Genomic DNA, 25,885 nt, shown 5'->3' with positions numbered 1-25,885 from the left:
ATTGAGGCTGGACCAGACGATTGACATCATGAGCATCAATCTATGAAATTGGGATACAATGGCATGCATCAACCAAGTCAGCAGCCTGACCATCTGATCCTGTACAACTCTTATGACAGGCATGGGTTGCTGAAGATCAATTTTAACCCAGATCTTCATGGGGTGAATTCCAGCTATATTGGTCTCAGATTTGATTATTTTAAGGCCACCATCATATAGCTGGAAAATGGCTGAGTGCAGCATTAAACCCAAACCAAAAAAATGGTAACAAGAGATTTGTTGTTTGTTGTTTAGCAGTAATCCAGCTACATGGGTTCAGGCTGTAAATAATCAGTCTAGACAACTGGTGATTGCTGTTATGATGATTTACCAATGCAGTGGTGCATCCGGTGACTCATTGTATGCACATTACCTACCGTGATAGCATGTTGATAAAGTTTATTATTAAAGTAATATTATTAATAATGGTGTACATATAGTGTTTGGCACAATGAAGTTGCAAATGGACCAAGTGGAACACCCAAACCCCCTCCCCCACTTTTTTTAAAATCCTGGATCAGCCCCTGCTATGTCATCTGTTACAATGACAACCAAATTGCCGAGTATGGCCACCCGATCCATTTGGTGGAGTGAGGTGAAATGGGGTTTAACGTTGTGTCCAAGATTATTGCACTTATATAGCGATGTGCATGCATATGTGTGTGTGTGTGTGTGTGTGTGTGTGTGTGTGTGTGTGTGTGTGTGTGTGTGTGTGTGTGTGTGTGTGTGTGTGTGTGTGTGTGTGTGGCTGCTTGTACTAGACCGGACTGATGTCGATTTATAGTGCTAGCCCACTGAGATACCATGCCGCAGTTTAACATGAATACCCCACTCAGACACATTATACTGACTCCGAGCTGACCAGTCCTTGTTTTAGTCCCTTAATGCCGAGCGCCAGACAGGGTAACAACAAGTACCATCTTTTAACGTCTTTTGGTATGACGCAGTCAGGGATCGAACCCTGGACCTTACGCTCTCCGGGCGGACGCTCTACCACTAGACCACGGAGGCAGTCTGATCCATTTGGCCACCTCTTACAACCAGCATAGGTTGCTAGGGAACATATTCTAACTCGGATATCACACGGGTCTGATGCAGTACAGTATGCTGCAGAGCCGAGTGGGAACTGTGTTGATGGAATCGTCCTGCAGTGCAAACATGCCAGCATCAGCCTTTCACATGTTTACATACCAGTAATCTTGATGATCCTCATTTATAGCTGACAGTCAACACACTCTATTAACCATAAAACCCGGAATGGGTTATTGCAAGTTTTATTTGTAATATCTTCATATTCATCAAAACAAGACATCACAGCTCAGTATTCATAAATTGTTTCTCACAAATATATACATTCAATAATCATCACTTATAACATACAAAGGAAATAAGTGTTCACATTTTGGCATAAACTTCCTTAAGTGTCAGGGTTTGGTAAAGTCATATTCAAAATCTGAGGTTTTAACCTAGTCCACTTTATCCAAATTAAACCATGACATTAAAAGTTTCTATTAGAAAACCCACAGGCACCTATTTAAGTAAATAATAAAATCCTTGTGGAACAATTGCTGAAATTGATAGTAAGATTAACCTGAAATTGTGTCTCAAGAATCATGTGCTGTGTTAAACTGGCTGGTTCTGTGACCATCACTGTTAGTCAAGCTCAAGGATACATGATTTCAAAGTGGTGCCTTTAAGACAATTATCATTTACAATGCTGCATGTCATCTGTATGGAAGGGTAGGACATCTGATGAACCCAGTTAATACTTGTCCTGAAATATTTTAGATCTATTTCCATAAAAACACAAAAATATGACACAACTGATTAGGGCTGGGACGGGTAACTCGGGTACCTGGGTCGGGTGGGTACTGAGTAGGACCTGGGTACCCACAGGACTACCCGGAACCATGGTTAGTTTAATGACTCAAAGTTTCTAGAGCTCTATGGTTACACTACAAGTCACTAATGTTTGCATTTCTTTCTGACTATGCACCCATTCCTTCTGACTTTTCAAATCTTTGACTAAAGATATAACTTGAGTCAACTTCAGTGTATGCATGACCAGATTGTTGAATACATGTATCTAAATATGTTTTGCCAGGGCAAAAAAACGCCCAATCGGACATTTTGTACCTATCTCTTGAGACCTACAGTGGGTACCTGGGTAGGTCGGGTAATAGGGGGGTGGGTACCCAGGAAGTAAATTCGGACTCGTCCCAGCCCTACAACTGATCAACATCTTCTGCACATGATTCAGCACAATGTCAATGCTGACAATGATGTCACAGGATATGTCACTTTGTCAAAATATGCATAGGTCTGTACAATTCATAACATTCACTACCACTGCATATTCACATACATGTACAGTGTATATATATACATGATTAAGTTGATGTACACAGATATTTACAAAACGCTTTTCAAAATAATATTAACATGTTACAGGTATAAATTCTATCTGTAGAAAATACACTACTCCACTTTTGATAAGGAAATATCTTACTTTCTATGATACACAGACACCATTCTCATAATATGTGAAGTGTTTATATCTGACATTCATGATTATCCCTGTCAAAAGTTGAGTAGTATACTCCAACAGATACAGTGAGTGAGTGAGTATGGTTTTACGCCGCTTTTAGCAATATTCCAGCAATATCACGGCGGGGGACACCAGAAATGGGCTTCACACATTGTACCCATGTCGGGAATCGAAACCCGGGTCTTTGGCGTGACAAGCGAACGCTTTAACCACTAGGCTACCCGACCGCCCCCAAACAGATACAGAGTCATTGGCGGTGCAATATTGTGCATAAAAAAACCTCTGCCTGTTAATATTTATACAATTATACACAAAGGCACACATTAAGGCATCTTCTGCTTCAAACATTACCACTGGTAACCAGACAATTGAAGCCTACAACATTGTACAAACCCATGGTAGGTTTTTCCAAAAGTTAATGGCAAAAAAATATTTGTAAAAAAATAATCACCATACTTCTCTCAAGGCTTTCATTTGCCCACTTGACAACATATCTTCAGTGGAACCTTCAAAATTTAATCAGTTTGTACAAAAGATAAAGTTATACAATTTGAGCCTGGAGATGTCGGCCATGTTGCTCTAGTCCTGTTCCTTGTCTTTCTGATCCTCCTCCTCCTTCAGGGAGTCCATGGCCGTCTTCCAGTGGTGCAGCCTCACCGACACATGCACCTCTAGGGGGGGAGGGGGGACATCCTCTCCCTCCTCTACTGTTGGGGTGGGAGCTGTAGCCTTGCCCTTCTTGCTTCCATCTTTCTTATCGGCGTCCTTGACCTTGCCCCCTGCTTTCCCTGCATCTTTAGAAAGGGAGGTAACTGAATGAGCACAAGCAATATTTTACATGGATAACTGTAACATTAGAAGCTATAAGTTAACTTTTAATATCTTTATTACTGAAACAGTGATCTTTATAACCAAACAGGATAGAAACAATGACTTTTACTATTCCGTTACTATAACTCGTCCAAGCAAGATATTACTGGCCATGGGATTATCCCCGGTAGCCTACCTTTTCCTTTGTCCTTCTTGTTGGCTGAGGGCAACTTTGTGGCCTTCTTGTCTTTCAGATCCTTGTCCTTCTTACCCTCCTGTAGGAAGTGAAGGAGCAAATGTTATTTTTTGCTGCAATCTCACTGTGAGTGAGTGAGTATGGTTTTACGCCGCTTTTAGCAATATTCAGCAATATCACGGCGGGGGACACCAGTAATGAGCTTCACATATTGTATCCATGTCAGGATCGAACCTGGGTCTTCGGCGTGACGAGCGAACGCTTTAACCCCTAGGCTACCTGACCGCCCCTCAATCTCACTGTGGCAAGGGTTGTAGTTGTATTGGGCGCAACACAAATCTACCCCAGGTACCTTTCTGTTAGGGCTGGGACATTAACCCGGGTACCCGGGTCGGGTGGGTACTGAGTAGGACCCAGGTTCCCACAGGACTACCCAGACCCGTGGTTAATCACGTGATTATATTGTGTAATGGGAAAAATTATCTAGAACTCTGTGGTTACACTATAAGTGATAAATGTTCACATTTCTTTCTGACTTTGCGCACGTTCCTTCTGACTTTATATGTTTGCATAATGATAAAACATCAGTCAACTTCAGTGTATGCATGACCAGATTGGTTCATACATGTATCTAAATTTATTTTGACAGGTGTATAGTCAAACCATTCCCAATCGGACATATTTTACGTATTTCTTGAGACCTACAGCGGGTACCCGGGTAGGGTCGGGTAATAGGTGGCTGGGTACCCGGGTAGTAAATTTGTACTCGTCCCAGCCCTATTTTCTGTATACTTGAAAGTACCCTGGCTGAAATAGTAACACAGGTAGTAGCCTATCTGACCATTGCGCGGCACTTAAAGGGAGACTCTGCTCCACACTCTGTTGCCCACTTCCAGTCTAGATCTAGACTTAGTTACAATCAGGTCTTTTACTCAGATACCATCCCTGTCTGCATGAAGATATGGGGCGGTATTCATAGACATTCTTAGAGTGCTAAAGAGGTCTTAAGTCTGAGAAAATTCTTAGAAGTACCAAAAGTTACTCTTAAATCTAAGAATTTTCTTAGCGAGTTAAGAGTATTCTTAAGAAAATTCTAAGAATGTTTATGAATACCGCCCCTGACCTCAAATGAAGGTTACGTCAGGTGGAGGATGTAAGAGTTCTTGAGTCAGTCAGATTTCACATTTCTAAAACAATTCAGCTTCATTACTGTGCTGCCAGAATGCCGTCTTTACCCTCTATTTTGATGTAGATGCTATGGCACTCAGAATAGGCAGGTTTATAAACAACCCACAACAGCTTCACAGCGCAGCTTGATTTTCATTGATTTCATTGAATATAATCATTGTAGAGTTTTTCTGAATGCGTCACTCATTCATACCAAGAATTTAGAAGCATGGATGATGATTGGCTGATTTCAAAATTCGCCTGACATGACCTCCTTTGGAGGTGTCCTAAAGTCTTCATGCAGAGCAGTCTCATTAAAATCAGACCTCAGTTCTCGCTACTCCTATACAAAGATCTGAGGACATCCCATAACGGGTCACGTCAGACCAACCTTGTGCGAACTTTGACCAACCAATGGATTGACCAATCAGAAGGCAGCTTTCTCGTGCTTTACGGCACTAATTTCAAATTGGCGACTACGCTTCGAAACATATTTTGACAAATTCTTGATTAAAATTTGAAACCTGAACAAAAGAACATTCTGGAATGGCTAATAGATGGTCTAGATTGTATGGATTCAGTCGTTAAACCCGTAACTATTGGTCTGAATGCCTCGTGTTAAATTTTTTTAAGTTGCATGATTATAAATCACATTCCAACTGTCACTTTCATGATCTGGTAAGCGACGCTCTGATTGGTCGGATGAAAGGTCGTTCTGACGTGACCCCTAATGGGATGTCTTCAGATCTTTGTTTAGCAGTAGCGAGAACTAAGATCTGATTTTAATGAGACTGCATGCAGAGCGGTATCGTATCGAAGTGAAAGATCAAATAGGACTGGACCTAAATAGCATCATATGTGAAATTGAAACACTTTCTCAGTGTAACTACAGTGATAATTAACTGCGAGATTCATCTACTTCATCAACTTTAAGATAGCAGAATTAGAACAACACCTTCGAGGATTGCCACTAAGCTCAGGCATACTCCCTCTTTCAGTGACTGGGCAAGTCAGTAACCAAGTCTGGGTCAAGCACACCACTGGTAGATGGCAGAAGCAAAAATCCACTCTGTCAAGTTACCATAAGGCTGTTATGAATAGGGCTGGGACGGGTCGAAATTTACTACCCAGGTACCCATCACCCTATTACCCGACCCTACCCGGGTACCTGTTGTAGATATTTAGAGATAGGTACAAACTGTCCAATTTGGAAAAGTTTGACAGTAACCCTGGCAAAATGTATATAGATACATGTGTAAAAGGATCCGCTCATGCATACACTGAAGTTTAATGCATGAAGTTTTATCTTTATTCAAACATATAAAATTAAGAAGGAATGGGTGCATTGTCAGAAAGAAATGGGAATATTAGTGACTTGTAGTGTAACCATAGAGTTTTAGATAATTTTTGTCATTAAACAATATATATCACGTGACTAATCACGGGTCCAGGTAGTCCTGTGGGTACCCGGGTCCTACTCAGGACCCACCCGACCCGAGTACCCGAGTTACCCGTCCCAGCCCTAGTAATGATGTATATACACCATCAGGGATGGGAATGAAACCCAGTCTCCTGAACAACCATCAAACACACTATCCACTGGGCCACCTGACATCAAATGTTGGAGGGGCGGTTGGGTAGCCTAGTGGTTAAAGCATTCGCTCGTCACGCCGAAGACCCGGGTTCGATTCCCGACATGGGTACAATGGGTGAAGCCCATTTCTGGTGTCCCCCGACGTGATATTGCTGGAATATTGCTAAAAGCCTCGTAAAACCACAATCACTCACTCACTCATTCAAAATGTTGGATTAAGTCTACAGAAGACTGAAGAGTTGGTGCTGACCTTTCTGCCAAGTTCGGGGGATTCTGTGCAGACTGTTGATGCTGCCGTTTCCACGCCCCCCTGCGAGAACACTGACACCACCTCGAAGTCCCCCTCCAGGAAGTCGTCCAAGTGGACGTGGAACGTGGCCAGAGTGGTCAGCTGGGGCTCTGTCCGCCGCAACTCAACCTCTGGCTCTTTCTTCTTCTTCTTTTTGTCCTCTTTCTTGGGCTCAGGCTGAAAAATCAAAGAGAAATGATCGTATTCAGTTATATAGGACAATCCCATAAATTTGAGAATAATTTTTGGTGTTGCATTTTTTAAAAACCCAAACATATTCAAGACTAAATTGTATAGCGTACAGTGATTTACATGAATTTAGTGATGAAATACTAGATGTACCACTGATTAACATATCAACTGTCGGTTCAACCCATGAAGATCCGGGTTAGAATAGGTCTTCACATGCTTGTCGTAAGAGGCAACTAATGGGATTGGGTGGTCAGGCTCGCTTAACTTGGTTGATGCATGTCATCATATTCCAATTGTGTGGATTGATGCTCATGATATCAATCACTGCATTGTCTGGTCAAGACTCGATTATTTTCCGACCACCGTCATATGGCTAGAATATTGCTGAGTGCGGCAGTAAACAACAAACTAAAAACAAACAACTGTCGGTTCAATTCCCTCTATTCTTTTTTTCCCCTCAAATGAGTAGTTTGCCATTGATGCCTCATCATGTTTTGGGGAAAATGATAGGCCATTAACTTCCCAGTGTAAGTGAGTGAGTCGGGTTTAAGACAGTACTCCAGTCATATCGCGGTGTGTCAGCTTAATGTGAGAGGAAAGCCCAAAGTGATTCAGGTCTCATTCGTTTACCACTTCGGTGAAACCCACAAGCACGGGTATGGTGCTGACAAACCTAGAGACATAATCAGGGCGAACCGGGAATCGAACCCACAATCATAGGTTTCTGGCGTGCCCAAGGGACGCAACTCTGCATAGCGGATCGCTGGGCCACCCGTGCCCCCTCCCTATGGGGATTCCGGGTGAGTAGAGGTCCCCAGCAACAGATGATGGTAAGAAGGAGGCTAAATGGATTGGGTGGTCAGATTAGGTGACCTGGTTAACTACATGTCATTGTACAGCGTGTGAGATTGCTCATGATATCAATCACCAGATTGTGTTGTCCTGGTCCAATAAAGGACAGGCTGCTGTCATATAGCTGGATTATTGCTGAGCTCAGTAAACAAGCATTCAACAACAAACTTTAAGTAGGCTATAAGGAAACATCTTGCATGCACAGCTACTACACAACATATAAAGCGTCATGAAGAAACTAACCTGATGATCCGTTACATAATCACTTAGGTACATTACCTCCTAAAAACCTCCCTCCAGTCCTAGTAAACTCAGTCCTTGATGTTCGCGACTTTGATGCAGGGTTGCACCTCCCACCCACCCCCCACTGAGTTAAGTATGGCCCTGGTACTACACAGGTTCTTGTGTGCCCTGCCGTGATATTGCTGGAATATTGCTGATAGCAGCATAAAGTCATACTCACTCACTCACTCACTCACAACATGAGGATATTGAAGTCAGATATGATGATACTTCTGGAATATTGCTACAAGTGGTGGATACTGAAGATAGATATGGCTGAATATTGCTAAAAGCAGAGTAAAACCCAACTCACTCACTCATCAACGACAAGAGGATATTCAAGACAGACCCGATGGTATTGCTGGAATATTGCTAAAAAGTGGAGTAAAACCCAACTCACTTACTCATCAACGACAAGAGGATATTCAAGACAAACCCGATGGTATTGCTGGAATATTGCTTAAAAGCGGAGTAAAACCCAACTCACTCACTAACTCACTCACGACATCGGGATATTCAAGACAGACAGGAAGGTATAGCTCACCTTGCCCTTCTTATCTCCCTTGGCATTTTTGTCGTCCTTGCCCTTCTTCACTGACCCCGCCACACTTGCCCGGTCCACATCCTCCTCCTCCAGGGGGAAGCACTGCACCTGCAGTCAACATGGCTTCAGTCAATAAAACAATTCTGAAAACTCACCAGCCAGGAGGGCTAGTAAACAAAAATGTTACCAGCCCTCATCACACTTTACTAGCCCTGCAATAGTTACCGTAAATCTTGAAATTAAGCATCTCCAAATTAATACGACTGCTGACCCCTAGCCAAAAATGTGACTCAATATCAATGCGACTTCCCCCACAATGCCCTGTGGAATGATACATATCCTTACCTTAAATGCGAAGTTAGTTAGTGCGAGCAAAGACCACTCGCATTTTTCAAATTTAATTCACGCTCACGTTAATTTCAAGATTTACGGTATTACTCACCCCCTAACAATTTGGGCAGTAACAACAAAGGCTGGGAGGGGTCACTTGGGTACTTGGGTCGGTTGGGTACTGAGTAGGACCCACGTACCCACAGGACTACCCGGACCCGCCATTAGTCATGTGATTTATCATTTGATGACAATAACACTCAACTCCATGGTTGCACTACAATTTCCCCCACCACCAGATTTTATTCTCCAGGTAAGATTTTAAGGATTTAAAATGAAATCAACATTTGATTAGCTCTTATTTTGCAACCTCCCTCTTGGCATATTTGCCTAAATTAATAGGTCGGGGGGGGATTACAGGGATGTATCTAGATCTGCTTATAGATCTGATAGAGGCTGATATTCAGCTCCAAGTCTGCAGATCTAGGTCTGCTTAGAGGCAGATATTCAGCTCCAAGTCTGCAGCAGATGTAAAAGTTCCCACATTGGAATTAAATATTTCCCAATTCATGCTGTTATGTTTCTAACCAATGTTATGGCTTTGACAGGTGACTAGTGTTTCACTGATCATTACAGAGGAAGTGGGGACATTAGAGTAGCCTAGTGGTTAAAGTGTTCGCTCATCATGCCGAAGACCCAGGTTCGATTCCCCACATGGGTACCATGTGTGAAGCCCATTTCTGGTGTCCCGAGCCGTAATATTGCAGGAATATTGCTAAAAGTGGCATAAAACAACACTCACTTGCAGAAGAAGCCTTCATAAAGCCTAGTATTGCATAAACAATCCCACTTTTGAACAAAATAACAATTTCCCAATGTGCCTGCCAAGGGCACTTTTTTAAAATCCTGAAATAATCTCTGGACTGTCTACACAAAAAGTATCCTAGGGAGACTCCAGACAGCGTTGTGTACACTGACCATTTGCTCCACCACCGAGAACTTCATGCCCTGGGTGAAGAAGTCCCGCAGATTGTGCAGGTCATCCCTGACCTGTGTGCTGGACCAGTTCATCTCCATCTCCTCGGCCCAAACCTGGCCTGGTGATCTCAGTGGACTGAGTCTCATCTGGCGCTGGAGCGGCTGGATGTGGGCCAGTTCCTCCTCCATGAAGTCATCGGCCAGAGACTCTCCCCCAAGTACCGAAAAAGGCATCGCTGCGCCGGGGAAGAGATGGTTATTTGTTATACTACTCAAAAGAAGTTAAGAATCACCCAGTTCTTTCATATACCATCACAAATTAACTATAGTATCCTCGTGTTATGGGTTTACGGACACTTAAGAAACATTTGTAGTTTTCTCGCTAATCGCAAGAACAACGGTGAAACATCGCACTCCCTCATAAAAGACAACTTTATCTTAAAATTAAGCTGCCATCTGAGTATTTAGTATGTCTGTGTGATGCCACAACCCTCATTATAGCGGGAGTACTCGCGATAAACATGTCCATCCGATAACATATGATCCGCCGATATGAAAGAATTTAGAGGTGCTTAACTTCTTTTGAGTAGTATATAAAAGATAGTACTATCAATAATATCACTAAATATGCAATGAAATCACCTATCCACTTGGTGGCACAAGCTTAACACTCTCCTTGATACTCTTTACCCACGATCTTATCACTTGTTGGGGAGATACGACTGCAGTAAGCTGTTTGAAGATCTCAGAGACCCTTGAGCTCTACCGTATTTTCTTGAGTATAGTGCGCACCCATGTATAATGCGCACCCCCCTCCAGAGGGTTCAATATTTTGGAAAAAAAAAAATTTGAATATCATGCGCAGAAAAAATTTACACCGTACCCTTTCAGCGAAGTCCGGCAAACGAACAGGTGCTGAGAAACTTCGTCAGTACAAATTCGAAATTTGAGATAAAAAATCACCAGACATGTTTATTTACCGTTTAAATAGTATTTATTGTTCTGCTAGGCATTGTTTTATATCTAGGTATTAAGATTACCTTGTGTATTTTCTCGTAAACTAAGCCGGAAACAGCAATCAGCTGTACACACGTTTTCTTGGAATCGACCGGTGAGTCAGTCAAGACACACCCAATGATATAACTTTATAGGATTTTTAATGCAAGGATCGGCAACTATTGTATCTGAAACTATTTTATTTATCAGGAATAATATATTCCATTATTTTCTTAATTATATGCAGCCTTTACTAATCACCAACTGGATACCTACTTTCTCAAAAATATATTTCCTAACATTCCCCAAAAGTTAAGGTAGACTTTTACCGATGTGGGAGTGCTTATGTAACAAATAGGGCTGGGACGGGTAACTCGGGTACATGGGTTGGGTGGGTACTGAGAAGGACCCGGGTACCCACAGAACTACCCGGACCCGTGGTTGGTCATGTGATATATTGTTTAATGGTCAAAATGATCTTGAACTATATCATTACACCACTAGTCACTAATGTTGGCATTTCTTTCCGAGTATGCACCCAGACCAGATGTTTGAATAAAGATAAAACTTCAGTCAACTTCAGTGTATGCATGACCAGATTGTTTTATACGGTCTCTAAATACATTTTGTCCAGGGCTGCAGTCAAACTATTCCCAATCGGACATTTTGTACCTATCTCTTGTGACCTACAGCGGGTACCCGGGTAGGGTCGGGCAATAGGTGGGTGGGTACCCGGGTAGTAAATTTGGACTTGTCCTAGCCCTAGTAACAAACATGGCCGAAATCATTTTCGGCACTACTTAATAAATGTGCCTGTTCATTCAGACATTGTATTCCTACTCTGGTTTTAAAGTATTTTAGTGAATGTAAGTATGCCTAAACCACTGATCATTGAATAATGACATTTATGATAATGAGATTATAACTCAAGCATGTCTCTGTGTTGTAAATATCATGTTGTGCATGGCGAGCATAATACATTTTTTTCAGTAAGAGACAATATTTATGATTCTCGGCTAATCATTTCTAGTTAAAGGTTGGTTGGTTGGTTGTTTAACGCCGCACTCAGTAATATTACAGCTATTTGACGGCAGTCTGTAAATAATCGTGCCTGGACCAGACAATCCAGTGACTGATATCATGAGCATTGATCCACGCAATAGGGATCGATGACATGCTTCAACCATGTCAGCAAGCCTGACCACCCGATCCCGTTAGTCGCCTCTTACGACAAGCATAGTCGCCTTTTACGGCAAGTATGGATTGCTGAAGACCTTTTGCACCCCTGATCTTCGTGGGTCTCTAGTTAAAGGAGTTACATATCTCTTTGCTTTTGTTTTACAGTGAAACAAAACACATCATGCATTTCCTGTTTTCGCATCTAGACATTTCGTCAAACCCATACAGTTTTAGCTTTAAATATACTCTTTCTCTACATGTGCAAAATGCAAAAAAAGAGAATTTTATGAGAAAGTGAAAACCATAATAAAACTCATGGAAAAAGAATTACTGTATTCGACGTAATAAGAGCCCCGCTCTAATCAGCGCCCACAGCGATATTTGCTAATATATTGGCTAGTGAACAAACCCAATAAGCACCCCTTCCAATTGATCAATGTACACAAGACTTATTTATTCACGTATAATACACACTCATGTGTTATATGCACCCTTAATTATGGGCAAATAAATTCTGGAAAAATATATCTGTTGTATATAAACATTTCAGGCTGTCAGCATAAACCACGAAATTTATCTTTTAACTCTTTTAACTTGTTTTTTTCACCAAAATAATATTCTAATATTCTAATAAGAGCCCCCTATTTCCCTTGGCGCTTATTACGTCGAATATGGTACATGTCAAAGTGCAGAGATATTTAAGGTTATTGAATACAGGACAGCTCAATCAAATTCTCAGGTCTCCTAATGATATGATGTTGCTATGGTTACCTGTCAGTTCTTGCACTGTCTCAAGTTCAGGTTTACTGGTGAAGCAGACACTCTTCTCCTGCTGGCTGAAGTTTGACCTATCACCTTGTGACCCAACACCAAGGTCAGACTGGTCCACAAGGAAAGAACAAGTTGCAACAAATTGACTTCAAAATCTCTTTTCTGTACAATGAGCTAAACGTTACACAAAGACATTTATTTTAATATGAATAAACTAATTGAACAATGTTTAAAGTTAACGTCTGTATACATCAAAATTTGAGATTTTGACCATGATTTGAAAGTTTTCCAAACTATTTGCTTGTTACCATATTTCCTCTATTAAACGCCAGGGCATATATTTCTTTCAGACACTCATTACTGCCAGCTTTTAATCGAAAAGATAATAATGGGGAGAATTCTGTGCATGAAAACTACCTGTGCGTTTAAACGAGGCCCTGACGTTTATTTGAGGCTCAGCATTTAATTGAGGAAATATGATACATTTTAAATAAACACCAAATGGATGGAGTTTGTTGTTAATAATCAGTTAATATTTCATACAGAGCCACCTGTATTCGTTTGTGGCCAATCCGGGTACATCTTGCCAAGGCAAGGGAGTTAAGTGACTATTAAAATCCAGTTAAACCCTTGTCGAACTAGGCTGGAATTATCGAGTTATATTTTGGCTGAACAAACAAGTCTGAGCATAGTCCAATAAAAAGCGTGTAGCTAAATCGACATCCGGTTCGTAAATAAAATGGATTTCAAGTGTGCAGTTGACTGCAGGATTTGCAAAGCATGTGTACCGTCAACTGGGGTAGGCAGATATTTTCCAAATCTTTTCATGTTTTTAAATCAAGGTGCTCACGTGATTTGATGCACTGTGCGAGGTAGGACCTGTTTTATTTTTAAAAAATTCTTGATTATCTATCAGATCATCTTAACTGAGCACCGCAATTTTGTTTGAAGCAAAACAAGTGATATGAGAGGTAGAATCTGATTGGTCAATAGGAGGGGGCATAGAAGGGACATTACTCATAATAGCCACGGGTGGCGGTAGGATCGGAACATGATTCGGGTATTACAACAACCTGTTTGATCTGACCCACAACTCACCAAGTCAGGGGAAGCTCCAAGGTGACGCCCATCTGTCCCTGGCAGGAGGGGCAACTCGGTGACATCGTCTGGGACATGCAACACCTCTGCCTTGGCGCCAGAATCCTCCAGGAACATGAACTCCACGTAGTACTTCCTCTCTATGATGGGGAACTCAGGCTGCTCCTCTGGGTTCTGCAACACACGTTACACCCGTAGGAGACAACATTCAGTATTTTCGGCTTTGAGTGTGATTGCAGTGTGATTGCAGTGTGTGCAGGAATCTGATTACCTGTAAAACGGTATCTAGAGCCAGAAAATGTTCTAGATCTTTCAATGCATATATTTCATTTACAGAAGAGGGGGGGGGGGCACGGGTGGCCCAGTCGTCTAAGGCGCCGCGATTCGCTGTGCAGAGTTGCGTCCCTTGGGCACGCCAGAAACCTATGATTGTGGGTTCGAATCCCGGTTCGCCCTGATTATGTTTCTAGGTTTGTCAGCACCATACCCGTACTCGTGGGTTTCACCGAAGTGGTAAACGTCTGAGACCTGCATCACTTCGGGCTTTCCTCCCACATGAAGCTGACACGCCGCGATATAACTGGAATACTGTTAACAGCGGCGTTAAACCCAACTCACCCACCTACAGAAGAGGGTATTCTGTCCAAAATTAGGACTGGTCATTGATTGAGTGTGTGTGTAGGTGTGTGTAGGTGTGAGTGGGTGTGTGTGTAGGTGTGTGTATGGTGTGTGTGTGTGTGGGGGGGGTGTAGGTGTGTGTGTGTGTGTGTGGGGGGGGGGGGGGGGGGTACGTATGTGTAGGTGTGTGTGTGGTGTGTTTGGGGTGGTTTTGTCAGAGGAGTTTGATGCATGCACTAAAGTACTGAAAATAATTACCCATCCCTAATGCTTATCATATTTTTAAGACCTTCCCCTTGGCTTGTAGATGGGTTTCATGACCCTTCCCAAATATGGGTATTTTTTGGTTTTGATCCTCCCTGTTTTCCTCTGACCCATTCCCACCCCCACCCCACCAAACTCACCTTAAGTTCTTCAGGTACAGGTAGACCGGTCATCTGGGACACTTCTATGGTTACCTTAGCTTCATCCAGTACATACTCTGAAATAATACAGAACACATAAACTCCCCATCGACCACACTCGGACACTCGGACACTATAACAGGTCAGCTACACATAGGAAGAACCTCACCTGATCCATCTCACCCTGGGATGGGTGTGATAGTAGGTGTGGGCGTGGACAAGGGCATGGGCGTAGGCATGGACAAGGGCGTGGGCATAGGCGAGGGTGCTGGCATGGACATGGGCTTGAGTGTGGACATGGGTATGGGCGTGGACATGGGCGGAGGCGTAGGTGTGGGCGTAGGTGTGAATATGAGTGTTGCAAGGGTGTGGTCGTGGACACCACCCCATGACACACCACACACCACCCCCTGACACACCACACACCACCCCATGACACACCACACTCCACCCCATGACACACCACACACCACCCCATGACACACCACACACCACCCCATGACACACCACACATCACCCCATGACACACCACACTCCACACACCACCCCATGACACACCACACTCCAACCCATGACACACCACACACCACCCCATGACACACCACACTCCACACACCACCCCATGACACACCACCCCATGACACACCACACTCCAACCCATGACACACCACACACCACCCCATGACACACCACACTCCACCCCATGACACACCACACACCACCCCATGACACACCACACACCACCCCATGACACCCCACACACTGCACAATGGCACACCACACACCCTCCCATAACACACCACACACCACCCAATGACACATCACACACACTCCCATGACACACCACACTCCACCCCATGACACACCACACTCCACACACCACCCCATGACACACCACCCCATGACACACCACACACCACCCCATGACACACCACCCCATGACACACCACACACCACCCCATGACACACCACACCATGACACACCACACACCACCCCATGACACACCACACTCCACCCCATGACACACCACACACCAACCCATGACACACCACACACCCTCCCAAAACATCCCCACTGGACTCTTACTATCAACATGTGCAGCTTGTCACCTCTGACCTCCACTCAAGGTTGTTGTGGACCAATTCTAACCCGTCCTCCCCCCAGGGTTCACAACATTGAGAAGAAAGATGCAAAGTGTCTCACCTCTCCGTCTCGCCAACCCCTTGAAATGATGCTTCTCATCTGCTGATATCCTGATATCATCCAAGATGCTCAACTTCCTCAGCGAGTCAATTGTGTAACCACGGTAACCAGGTATCAACTGAAATCAAGTAAAATTCTTTGTTCACCAAACATATCTATTCAACCCTGAGGGTTCATGAAATATGTTACAAACTGGCGGTAAATTATTTTCTTCATCTACAGAATGTTTTACTTGATTTAGTCGCAAATGACGCAAATGATTTCGACAACAGTCTTGTTTCGTCTGTTTAAATTATTTCACTGATGAGAAAAAGTGCAAAGTTGGACAATATGGGAAACAAAGAAACTCAGACAAATGGCTGCTCACCGACAGTGGGTTGCCTTGTAATATGAGGTTGCGGAGCTTGGGCAGTGTGCCTAGTTTCCGAACAACATCTAACAGGTCACTGAGGTCATTGTGACTGAGGTCCAGCGACAGAAGACATGGCCTGCAAGACAAAATCATGCAACATAATGTTTACAACAACTGGAATTATTTGTGTACAGAAACAACAGACAACAAACATACCAGTAATCTCCAGTGATGTATAACATACCAGTAATCTCCAGTAATGTATAACATACCAGTAATCTCCAGTGATGTATAACATACCAGTAACCTCCAGTGATGTATAACATACCAGTAATCTCCAGTAATGTATAACATACCAGTAATCTCCAGTGATCTATAACATACCAGTAATCTCCAGTGATGTATAACATACCAGTTATCTCCAGTGATGTATAACATACCAGTAACCTCCAGTGATGTATAACATACCAGTAACCTCCAGTGATGTATAAACATACCAGTAACCTCCTGTGATGTATAACATACCAGTAACCTCCAGTGATGTATAACATACCAGTAACCTCCAGTGATGTATAACATACCAGTAATCTCCAGTGATGTATAACATACCAGTAACCTCCAGTGATGTATAAACATACCAGTAACCTCCAGTGATGTATAACATACCAGTAATCTCCAGTGATGTATAACAAACCAGTAACCTCCAGTGATGTATAACATACCAGTAACCTCCAGTGATGTATAAACATACCAGTAATCTCCTGTGATGTATAACATACCAGTAAACTCCAGTGATGTATAACATACCAGTAAACTCCAGTGATGTATAACATACCAGTAACCTCCAGTGATGTATAACATACAAGTAATCTCCAGTGATGTATAACATACCAGTAACCTCCAGTGATGTATAACATACCAGTAACCTCCAGTGATGTATAACATACCAGTAACCTCCAGTGATGTATAACATACCAGTAACCTCCAGTGATGTATAACATACCAGTAATCTCCAGTGATGTATAACATACAAGTAACCTCCAGTGATGTATAACATACAAGTAATCGCCAGTGATGCAGTCCCCTATAAACATATCAGTAATCGCCAGTGATGTAGTCCCCTACAAACATACCAGTAATCTCCAGTGATGTAGTCCCCTATAAACATACCAGTGATCGCCAGTGATGTAGTCCCCTATTAACATGCCAGTAATCTCCAATGATGTATAACATACCAGTAATCGCCAGTGATGTAGTCCCCTATAAACATACCAGTAATCGCCAGTGATGTAGTCCCCTATGAAGGCTATGTTGTTGTGGCCCAGTCCAAGGTGAGTCAGGAGTGGGGGGTTGATGCACAGTGCAGATATGTCACTGATTTCATTAGCACACAGCTCCAACACCTGGGGACAAGTGTCCAGAAATGAAATATTACACATAGTTGATAGACATATTGAGTACAGCTTTCACTATTCAACAGGAACAGCTGGAACAGCTGCCTTCTAATTATCCAAAAGCCATCTTTATTCAGTGAAGTGCAAGAGATTATTCCGAACTATATTCAATGAAGTACAAGTGATTATTCCCATCTATATTCTGTGAAGTGGAAGTGATTATTCCCATCTGTATTCTGTGAAGTGTAAGTGATTATTCCCATCTATATTCTGTGAAGTGGAAGTGATTATTCCCATCTGTATTCTGTGAAGTGGAAGTGATTATTCCCATCTATATTCAGTGAAGTGCCAGTGATTATTCCCATCTATATTCAATGGTGTGCAAGTGATTATTCCCATCTGTATTCAATAAAGTGCAAATGATTATTCCCATCTATATTCAGTGAAGTACAAGTGATTATTCCCATCTGTATTCAATGAAGTGCAAATGATTATTCCCATCTATATTCAGTGAAGTGCAAATGATTATTCCCATCTGTATTCAGTGAAGTGCAAGTGATTATTCCCATCTGTATTCAATGAAGTGCAAGTGATTATTCCAATCTGTATTCAATGAAGTGCAAATGATTATTCCCATCTGTATTCAGTGAAGTGCAAGGGATTATTCCCATCTATATTCAGTGAAGTGCAAGGGATTATTCCCATCTTTAATCAGTGAAGTGCGAGTGATTATTCCCATCTATATTCAGTGAAGTGCAAGGGATTATTCCCATCTATATTCAGTGAAGTGCAAGGGATTATTCCCATCTTTAATCAGTGAAGTGCAAGTGATTATTCCCATCTATATTCAGTGAAGTGCAAGGGATTATTCCCATCTATATTCAGTGAAGTGCAAGGGATTATTCCCATCTTTAATCAGTGAAGTGCAAGTGATTATTCCCATCTATATTCAGTGAAGTGCAAGGGATTATTCCCATCTGTATTCGGTGAAGTGCAAGGGATTATTCCCATCTTTATTCAGTGAAGTGCAGGTGGTTATTCCCATTTCATATTCTGTCTGTCTGATGTACATTTTCAACTTATCAAACATAGTAAACAATAAATGTTAAGCTTTCTGAAATTTTATTTTTGCAACTGCAGTTCATACATATTGTCAATGATTGCTGCCTGTCTTATCATCAAAGAGTATTAATGCCAGAGTTCATCAAGAGCTGTTTAGAGGCTAATATGTCTTTAACAATTCCCTAATCTGAAAGAAAATATTCCCAATTCATGTCAATATATATTCAGTAAACTACGTTTATAACAAACACGCTTACAACAACGTTGCGGATATAACGAACTGTTTTGTTTGGCCCTGGGCATTTGCTTTATGTATGCTGTATATATGCTTATAACGAACTACGGTTATAACAAACTAAAATAAGTGTCCCCTTTGAGTTCTTTTTCCATTATTTATTGAACATGTGTGAATAAACATGAATGTTGAGAAGAAAATATTTAGCAAACAACCTAATTATAGATTTATAAAAACAGTCAGTGAGTGAGTTGGATTTAACGCTGCTATTAACAGTATTCCAGTTATATCATGGCGTGTCAGCTTAATGTGGGAGGAAAGCCTGAAGTGATGCAGGTCTTAGACGTTTACCACTTCGGTAAAACCCACGAGCAAGGGTATGGTGCTGACAAACCTAGAAACATAATTGGGGCGAACCGGGATTCAAACCCACAATCATAGGTTTCTGGCGTGCCAAAGGGACGCAACTCTGCACAGCGAATCACGGCACCTTAGACGACTGATCCACCCATGCCCCCTTATAAAAACAGAGAGAACATACCTTCAGGGACTCTGGCAGGTTCTTGGAGCCGATGTTCTTGATATGATTTGCACTTAAAGTCAATTCTTCTAGATTCTTGAACTTTAACAAATCTTCATCTACCTCTGTGACCTGAATAAGAAAATAGGGCATCATTCTACATGATCTAATCAGAAACATTTGTGAGTATTACAATCATCCCAATGTGAGGCATAACCTACAAGCTACAAAGAACTGAGGGTTACCTGTCCTGGGTGTAGACATCTTGTAAATCTCAAGCCTTGGCAAGCGACGGCAACATTGGATCCCAAGAACTGCTTATCAGTACTTCAGAGCAGGGTATTATGTATACAGTACTACCTAGTTTTGTTTCTGAGAAAAGTTAGACTTGCCAGGTATGCTGCATCATCATCATCATCATCATCATCATCATCATCATCATCATTTTATTACTATTATTATCCTGAGGGCTAGTAGATTTTCTGGATGTTTAGGGGATGCCCTTTTATGTTGTCATCATCATCATCATCATCATCATCATCATCATCATCATCATTTTATTACTATTATTATCCTGAGGGCTAGTAGATTTTCTGGATGTTTAGGGGATGCCCTTTTATGTTGTCATTATTCCAGCTATTCCTTCAGGTTAAGTCTACATCCCTGCAGATTCCAAACAGTGACATCAGCCCAATGATATCGGCCCAGTGATTTTTAATTAGTACGGGGTCACATTAATCTGTGTGGTCATGAACAAAGAATGAAGTTATGTTCACTGATCTGGCACGTCATGGAACTGCCATGCATTGTTACAGCTGCAGCATAAGTCATCAAAACAATGGACAAATCCGTGCAAAACTCAGTGACATGACACTTGAATACTGAATAGTATTGTAAAGTATTACTACTGTTGGTCACATTGAGCAACTAAAATCCAGCTTATAAATCAAAATGTACACTAATTTGAAAATGCTAATGTATTCATCACTCACATTTTTGTCTACAATTCGAAGCGTCTTGAAGTAGTTGAGAACAAAGCTATCATCGATCAGCCATGGGGATTTGACAGCGATCTCACGGAGTTCGCGTGCTTCCTGCGACCAGCTGTAGTCGAGGTGCCATGGGGAGAATCTGGATCCAACATATTCCTGTAGAGTCTCCATCTTCTCATGATTGGCGCCATAATCTGCCAAACAATTTCCAGAACAATGTGAGTGAGTGAGTGAGTGAGTGAGTGAGTGAGTGAGTGAGTGAGTGAACGGGATGAGTAGCAATATTCCAGATCTAACAAAGTCGCCGCTCATTATTCTAGTCTGGCCTGGGTAAACCTGTGTTTGCTAGCACGTTCCATACATTCTGGGTTTGAAGACATGATCAGCCTGACATTCCTTGTGACCCTCATTTTAGGCACTCTTGTGACAGCTTTGGAGACTTTAGTGCCTTGGAAATCCCAAAAGGGACAGAACCATCAAAGGGACATCAACATGGAGATGATGCAGTAACATTCCTTATGGAAATCACTTCTAAATGCCTTTCAAAGACTAGAACCATCAAAGTTTGATACACTGAGGCCACCCATCAACACAACATGCTTGAAAAGTTGTAAACCTTTGAAGCACCAATTTTTGTCTCTTTCCCTTTTTCACTGGTTTCAATATATCTCAAACAATTCTGATAAAAAAAAAAACATCTTACCTTTCAATGTTATGGCAAACTGGGAATCAACTTTATCAGAGGAAAAAGATGCTGGGTTCACGCTTCTTTTAGGCAAAGTTTTCTTCCTCGGCAATGATTCTGTCTTGCGTTGAGATCGTCTCTGTAAACAAATTGAGTATGTGAACATACCGTATTTGACGTAATAAGCGCCCAGGACGCTCTCAAAAATAGAAATAGGGGGCTCTTTTTAGAATATTATTTTGATGGAAAAAACAGAGTTGAAAGATAAATTTTTATGGTTTATGCTGAGGGCCTGACTGTTTATATACGACAGATATATTTTTCCTGTATTTAATTGCCCATAATTAAGGGTGTATATAACACACGCGTGCGTATTATACACAAATAAATAAGTCTTGTGTACATTGATCAGTTGGAAGGGGTGCTAATTGGGATTGTTCACTTGCCAATATATTAGCAAATATGGCAGTGGGCGCTTATTGGAGCCGGGCGCTTATTACGTCGAATACGGTATTTGTATATTTGTTCATTTGTGAGTGAGCGAGTAGAGTTTTACTCTGCTTTAAACAATATTCCAGGAACACAATGGGGTGCACCAGTGCTTTAACCACTAGCCTAGTCAACCATCCTCCATTGCAGTGTTCAAAGACTGGAACGAAAATAGTCTAGGAACATATTTCAATATATCTACTATGTTACATATAGTACTCAATCTATCATGGCATAACAGATTAACTATAGTAGTGAGTGAGTGAGTTGGGTTTAACGACGCTTTTAACAGTATTCCAGTTATATCGCGGCGTGTCAGCTTAATGTGGGAGGAAAGCCCAAAGTGCAGGTCTCAGACGTTTACTACTTCGGTGAAACCCATGAGCACGGGTATGGTGCTGACAAACCTAGAAACAATCGGGGCGAACCAGGATTTGAACCCATAATCATAGGTTTCTGGCATGCCCAAGGGATGCAACGCCTAAGACGACTGGGCCACCCTTGCCCCCATTTAGTATAGTAACATAGGTGATATAGAATATAGGTGCTCTTTAACTTCTTTTGAGTAGTATAGTTCATGTTATATGGCAGAGCAATTTATTGTTAAACAATGATTGCAACTGTATTACATTGTTTCTGTTGAGATTCAGTAGAAATTCATTGCATTGTATTTGGACAATGATTAGTTGTCAGGAGTAGTACTATTTAATGTAAGCAGTGATGAGGAAGTTATTATATTTAGATGCTCAAATTATCTGTTTACTTCGGGAATAGCATGGATGGATGTCAAGCATTATAAAAACATGTGGAATAATCTGTGATGTTCTAGTGACACTGGACTGGTCTAGCACTGTGTGGAAAGCGCTGGAAGCGGGTTAGACTATAAAAGTGAAGTGGGCACATGCCCGTCTCATCTCACATTTCATCTCACGTTACATCAAGACCAGCTTTCATGTCAAGATCACTTTTCACCCTGGTGTTCTGGGTGAAATTGGAAGCTTGACCATTGTTGTGGCTAGGTGATTATTATTACCCTCATTCTCATTTTCATTGTCATATTGTACTACCACTCTATTGTGTACTGCCATTGTAATTGCTGTAACTGATTTGTAAACCTAATTAAGTTTGTCATACAATTGTTGATTGTATACCTTTTGTTGGTTGTTTACTGGTTTCACACTTAATTCATTTACGTACATATTGTTTCAATTTGGGAATTGACACATAACAATCTGAACATGCTATGTGTTTGTCGTTTTATATTCAGTGTGTTCTATTAGATTTAATAAACACTGGCAAATGCATGGTTTACCATAACAAAATAATGTAGATTTTTAATGTTATCTGTTTTGTCTTATTTAGTGCAATGTTTCATGACATGAGTCCCTTTCAGTGAGATCCAGGTTGGCTAACTCTTAGCTATGTATAGACATGTGCTGCCCAAATGTCGCATCAAACAAAACAGCATGTTGTGTCCATATTTAAATTTTAGTTAAAAGCAGAGGCTTTGTGAGACTTTTGAAGATCTTGAAGGACCATTAGTTTTCACAGAAAATCTACTTATGTTACAAAATCCACTAATTTGATTTAACTCATGGTGTGTACCTCTGTAGCTGTGTACCCAAACGTGGAAAATGAGTGAGTGAGTGAGTGAGTATGGTTTTACACCGCTTTTAGCAATATTCCAACAACATCACAGCGGAGGACACCAGAAATAGGCTTCACACATTGTATTCTTGTCGAGCGTGAGAAATTGGCACTAGTCCTGTAGTCCTACCCAAACTGCCCAATAGTTAAGTTATCATAAGGACAAGTTGAAATTAGCCATTTTTAAGGGTTTTGCTATATGTTATCATTGAAAGGACTAGTGGACTAAATATGTTAGTTTCTACCCCGGTGTCGGGAATCGAACCTGGGTCTTCGGCATGATGAGCGAATGCTTTAACTACTAGGCTACCACACTGCCCCACGTGGAAAATGACAACAGGCTGATTACATAAAAAGGCCAATTTGCTTAGTTTTGAATAAAAATGGAATAGAAATAGCCAGCTTTTATATGAGTGTATTCTTTGCAAAATATCATTGTCAGTAAAAAGAGTATTTCAGATACATGTACATGTAATTGTTTCTTTAGAATGATGTCTGGAATGCTGCTGATACAGGTGCTACAACAGTTGCTTCCCTTGATTATCTACTCATCAGGCCCAGATGTATGATGGGAATTGCTCAGAAAGTAAATCCTTAAAGGGAAACAACACTCCCAAGCTTGAAAGTATTAAAATGTAGATGGGCTTTTTCCTCGCAGATTCAAAATTTGCTTATTATGGACTATAATGTCGACTTGTTTGAAGTGTCAAGTGTCACCTATTGTAGGATCAAAGAACGAGAAGCTGTACATCATAACAAAGGATACACAATAAAGAGCTGCAGCCAAACTGACATGTGGTTTCGTTGTTCATTAATACACACTAACTGAAAGGGTGAAGCTATCGGTCAACATCACATTATGCACTAGACATGTATTTTCCGCTTTGCTAGGCGTTGTTTTATATTCAGAAATAACAATTACCATGTGTATTTTCTCGAAAACTAAGCCTAAAATAGCGAAGAGCGAAGAGCACATTTTCTACTAATCTACTGGTGATTCAGTTAGATAATCCCCAATAATATAACTTCAAAGAATTTTATGCAAAGATCGCAGGAATTGTAGCTGAGAGAATATATTCCAATATCAAGTTATTTTTACTGTATAAATTTAAAAAAATAAAAACCATAATCTTAGCCCTATGGAACATCTGAGTGCTTTTGCCAAACATTTTGTTTGTACAGATAAATTTTATCAGTCACTGTTGAGGCCGCCTGCGTTCTTGCTACAGCAAATGAAAACAAAATTCAAATAATGTACTTACTACAAACAAAAGTTATATGTATAATATCAGGCAGTTACCTTGTTTGAGGAATGTATCTGTCAATATCCATCAATATCCATATAAAGTATCAATATTCCATACATCTGAAGCTGTCACATGTCTTTGTAACAATGTAATATCATAAAATATATATAGTTTTTCAGGCTACTTAAACCTGTTTTCGCTTCTCAAAATTGTTTCAAATGTTTCACATAGGTGTCATGTCTCATTGGTCAGCTAAGATTATATCTGTTGTTGAGGCAAGGTAAAAATAGGGGTTTTATGTCACTTTCAAGATTATTCCCACTTCTATAGCGACATGCATGCATGTATGTGTGTGACTGCTTGTACTAGTCCAGGCATATGCTTGTAGTCAGTTGGGTTCACTGAGATACCATGCAACAATTTAGGATGCACTTTAACATGGATACCTCACTCAGACACAGTATACTGGTTCCAAGCCTATCAGTCCTTGTTTTATAACCTTAATGAGAAAGCTAGGCAAGGTAACACAAATTACTATCTTTTAACGTCTTTTGGTATGACTCTGCCAAGTAATCGAGTTATTTACCTTTCTATGCAGATGCTTTATCCGCTGGACCAAAGAGGCGGTCTCTTTTGTTGACATATGACAATAGTTGAATGGAAACAATTGGATGGATAAATTATTATTTGCAGCACACAAATAACATAAAAAATCAATGGAAAACTGACAACAACAAAAATACTAAAGACCAATGTCTGTATCACGAGAACCTATGTACAACCAAAATGAAAACCTGTCTAACATTGATTCAACACTAATTTCCTTACCCATGTGCCTAATCCACAAGGAAATTCCCTGAGACAAAGCGTCTTCAATTGTTTCTCAAACGCTGAAAAAGCTGGACAAGAATCAGTTACTGCCATTTCGTAAATATTAAATGTATCGTCTTCACATGTTCCCTGTTTCTGTTGTGACAACTAGGCGGCCATTTTGACGCCAAGTGTGATGACTTCCGCTGTTAGGGTAAATCAAAAACTTGGATTTCATTTTTTTGTTCTGACATGGTAAACAATATTCAAATATCGACCACTTGGTCGACCTTCATTTAACATAAGATAAAATGTTTTCATTACAAATTGCCGTGAAAGCAAAATGTATTCTTAGTACAAT

At 41.1% G+C, this 25,885-nt stretch overlaps 1 protein-coding gene across 1 annotated transcript; it reads right to left on the bottom strand.

Moving 5' to 3' along the window:
- Nucleotides 1-1,312: 1,312 nt before the first annotated feature.
- On the bottom strand, nt 1,313-25,717 carry LOC139455355 (leucine-rich repeat-containing protein 43-like). The gene is made up of 15 exons (XM_071236913.1): nt 25,543-25,717; nt 21,350-21,470; nt 20,647-20,840; nt 19,676-19,786; nt 17,716-17,846; nt 16,459-16,579; nt 16,092-16,209; nt 14,888-14,964; nt 13,866-14,039; nt 12,768-12,876; nt 9,822-10,057; nt 8,514-8,621; nt 6,605-6,820; nt 3,594-3,672; nt 1,313-3,381 (listed from the first exon to the last, which is right to left on the bottom strand). Exons 1-15 carry the CDS (start codon nt 25,636-25,638, stop codon nt 3,167-3,169), a joined length of 2,106 nt encoding a protein of 701 aa, XP_071093014.1. The 5' UTR covers nt 25,639-25,717; the 3' UTR covers nt 1,313-3,166.
- Nucleotides 25,718-25,885: the final 168 nt, after the last annotated feature.

The sequence above is a fragment of the Haliotis cracherodii genome, unplaced genomic scaffold, assembly GCF_022045235.1.
Source record: "Haliotis cracherodii isolate W230 unplaced genomic scaffold, xgHalCrac1.p SCAF_11, whole genome shotgun sequence".
NCBI lineage: Eukaryota > Metazoa > Mollusca > Gastropoda > Lepetellida > Haliotidae > Haliotis > Haliotis cracherodii.
This window is presented reverse-complemented; position numbering and strand designations above follow the sequence as displayed.

Excerpts from the sequence above, each read along its gene's own strand:
- LOC139455355 (XM_071236913.1), bottom strand. The coding sequence starts at position 25,638 with ATGGCAGTAACTGATTCTTGTCCAGCTTTTTCAGCGTTTGAGAAACAA. Across the intron at positions 19,787-20,646 it reads TTCGAATTGTAGACAAAAAT|GTCACAGAGGTAGATGAAGA; the intron begins GTGAGTGATGAA and ends TTTCTTATTCAG. Across the intron at positions 6,821-8,513 it reads AGGGAGATAAGAAGGGCAAG|CCTGAGCCCAAGAAAGAGGA; the intron begins GTGAGCTATACC and ends TTGATTTTTCAG.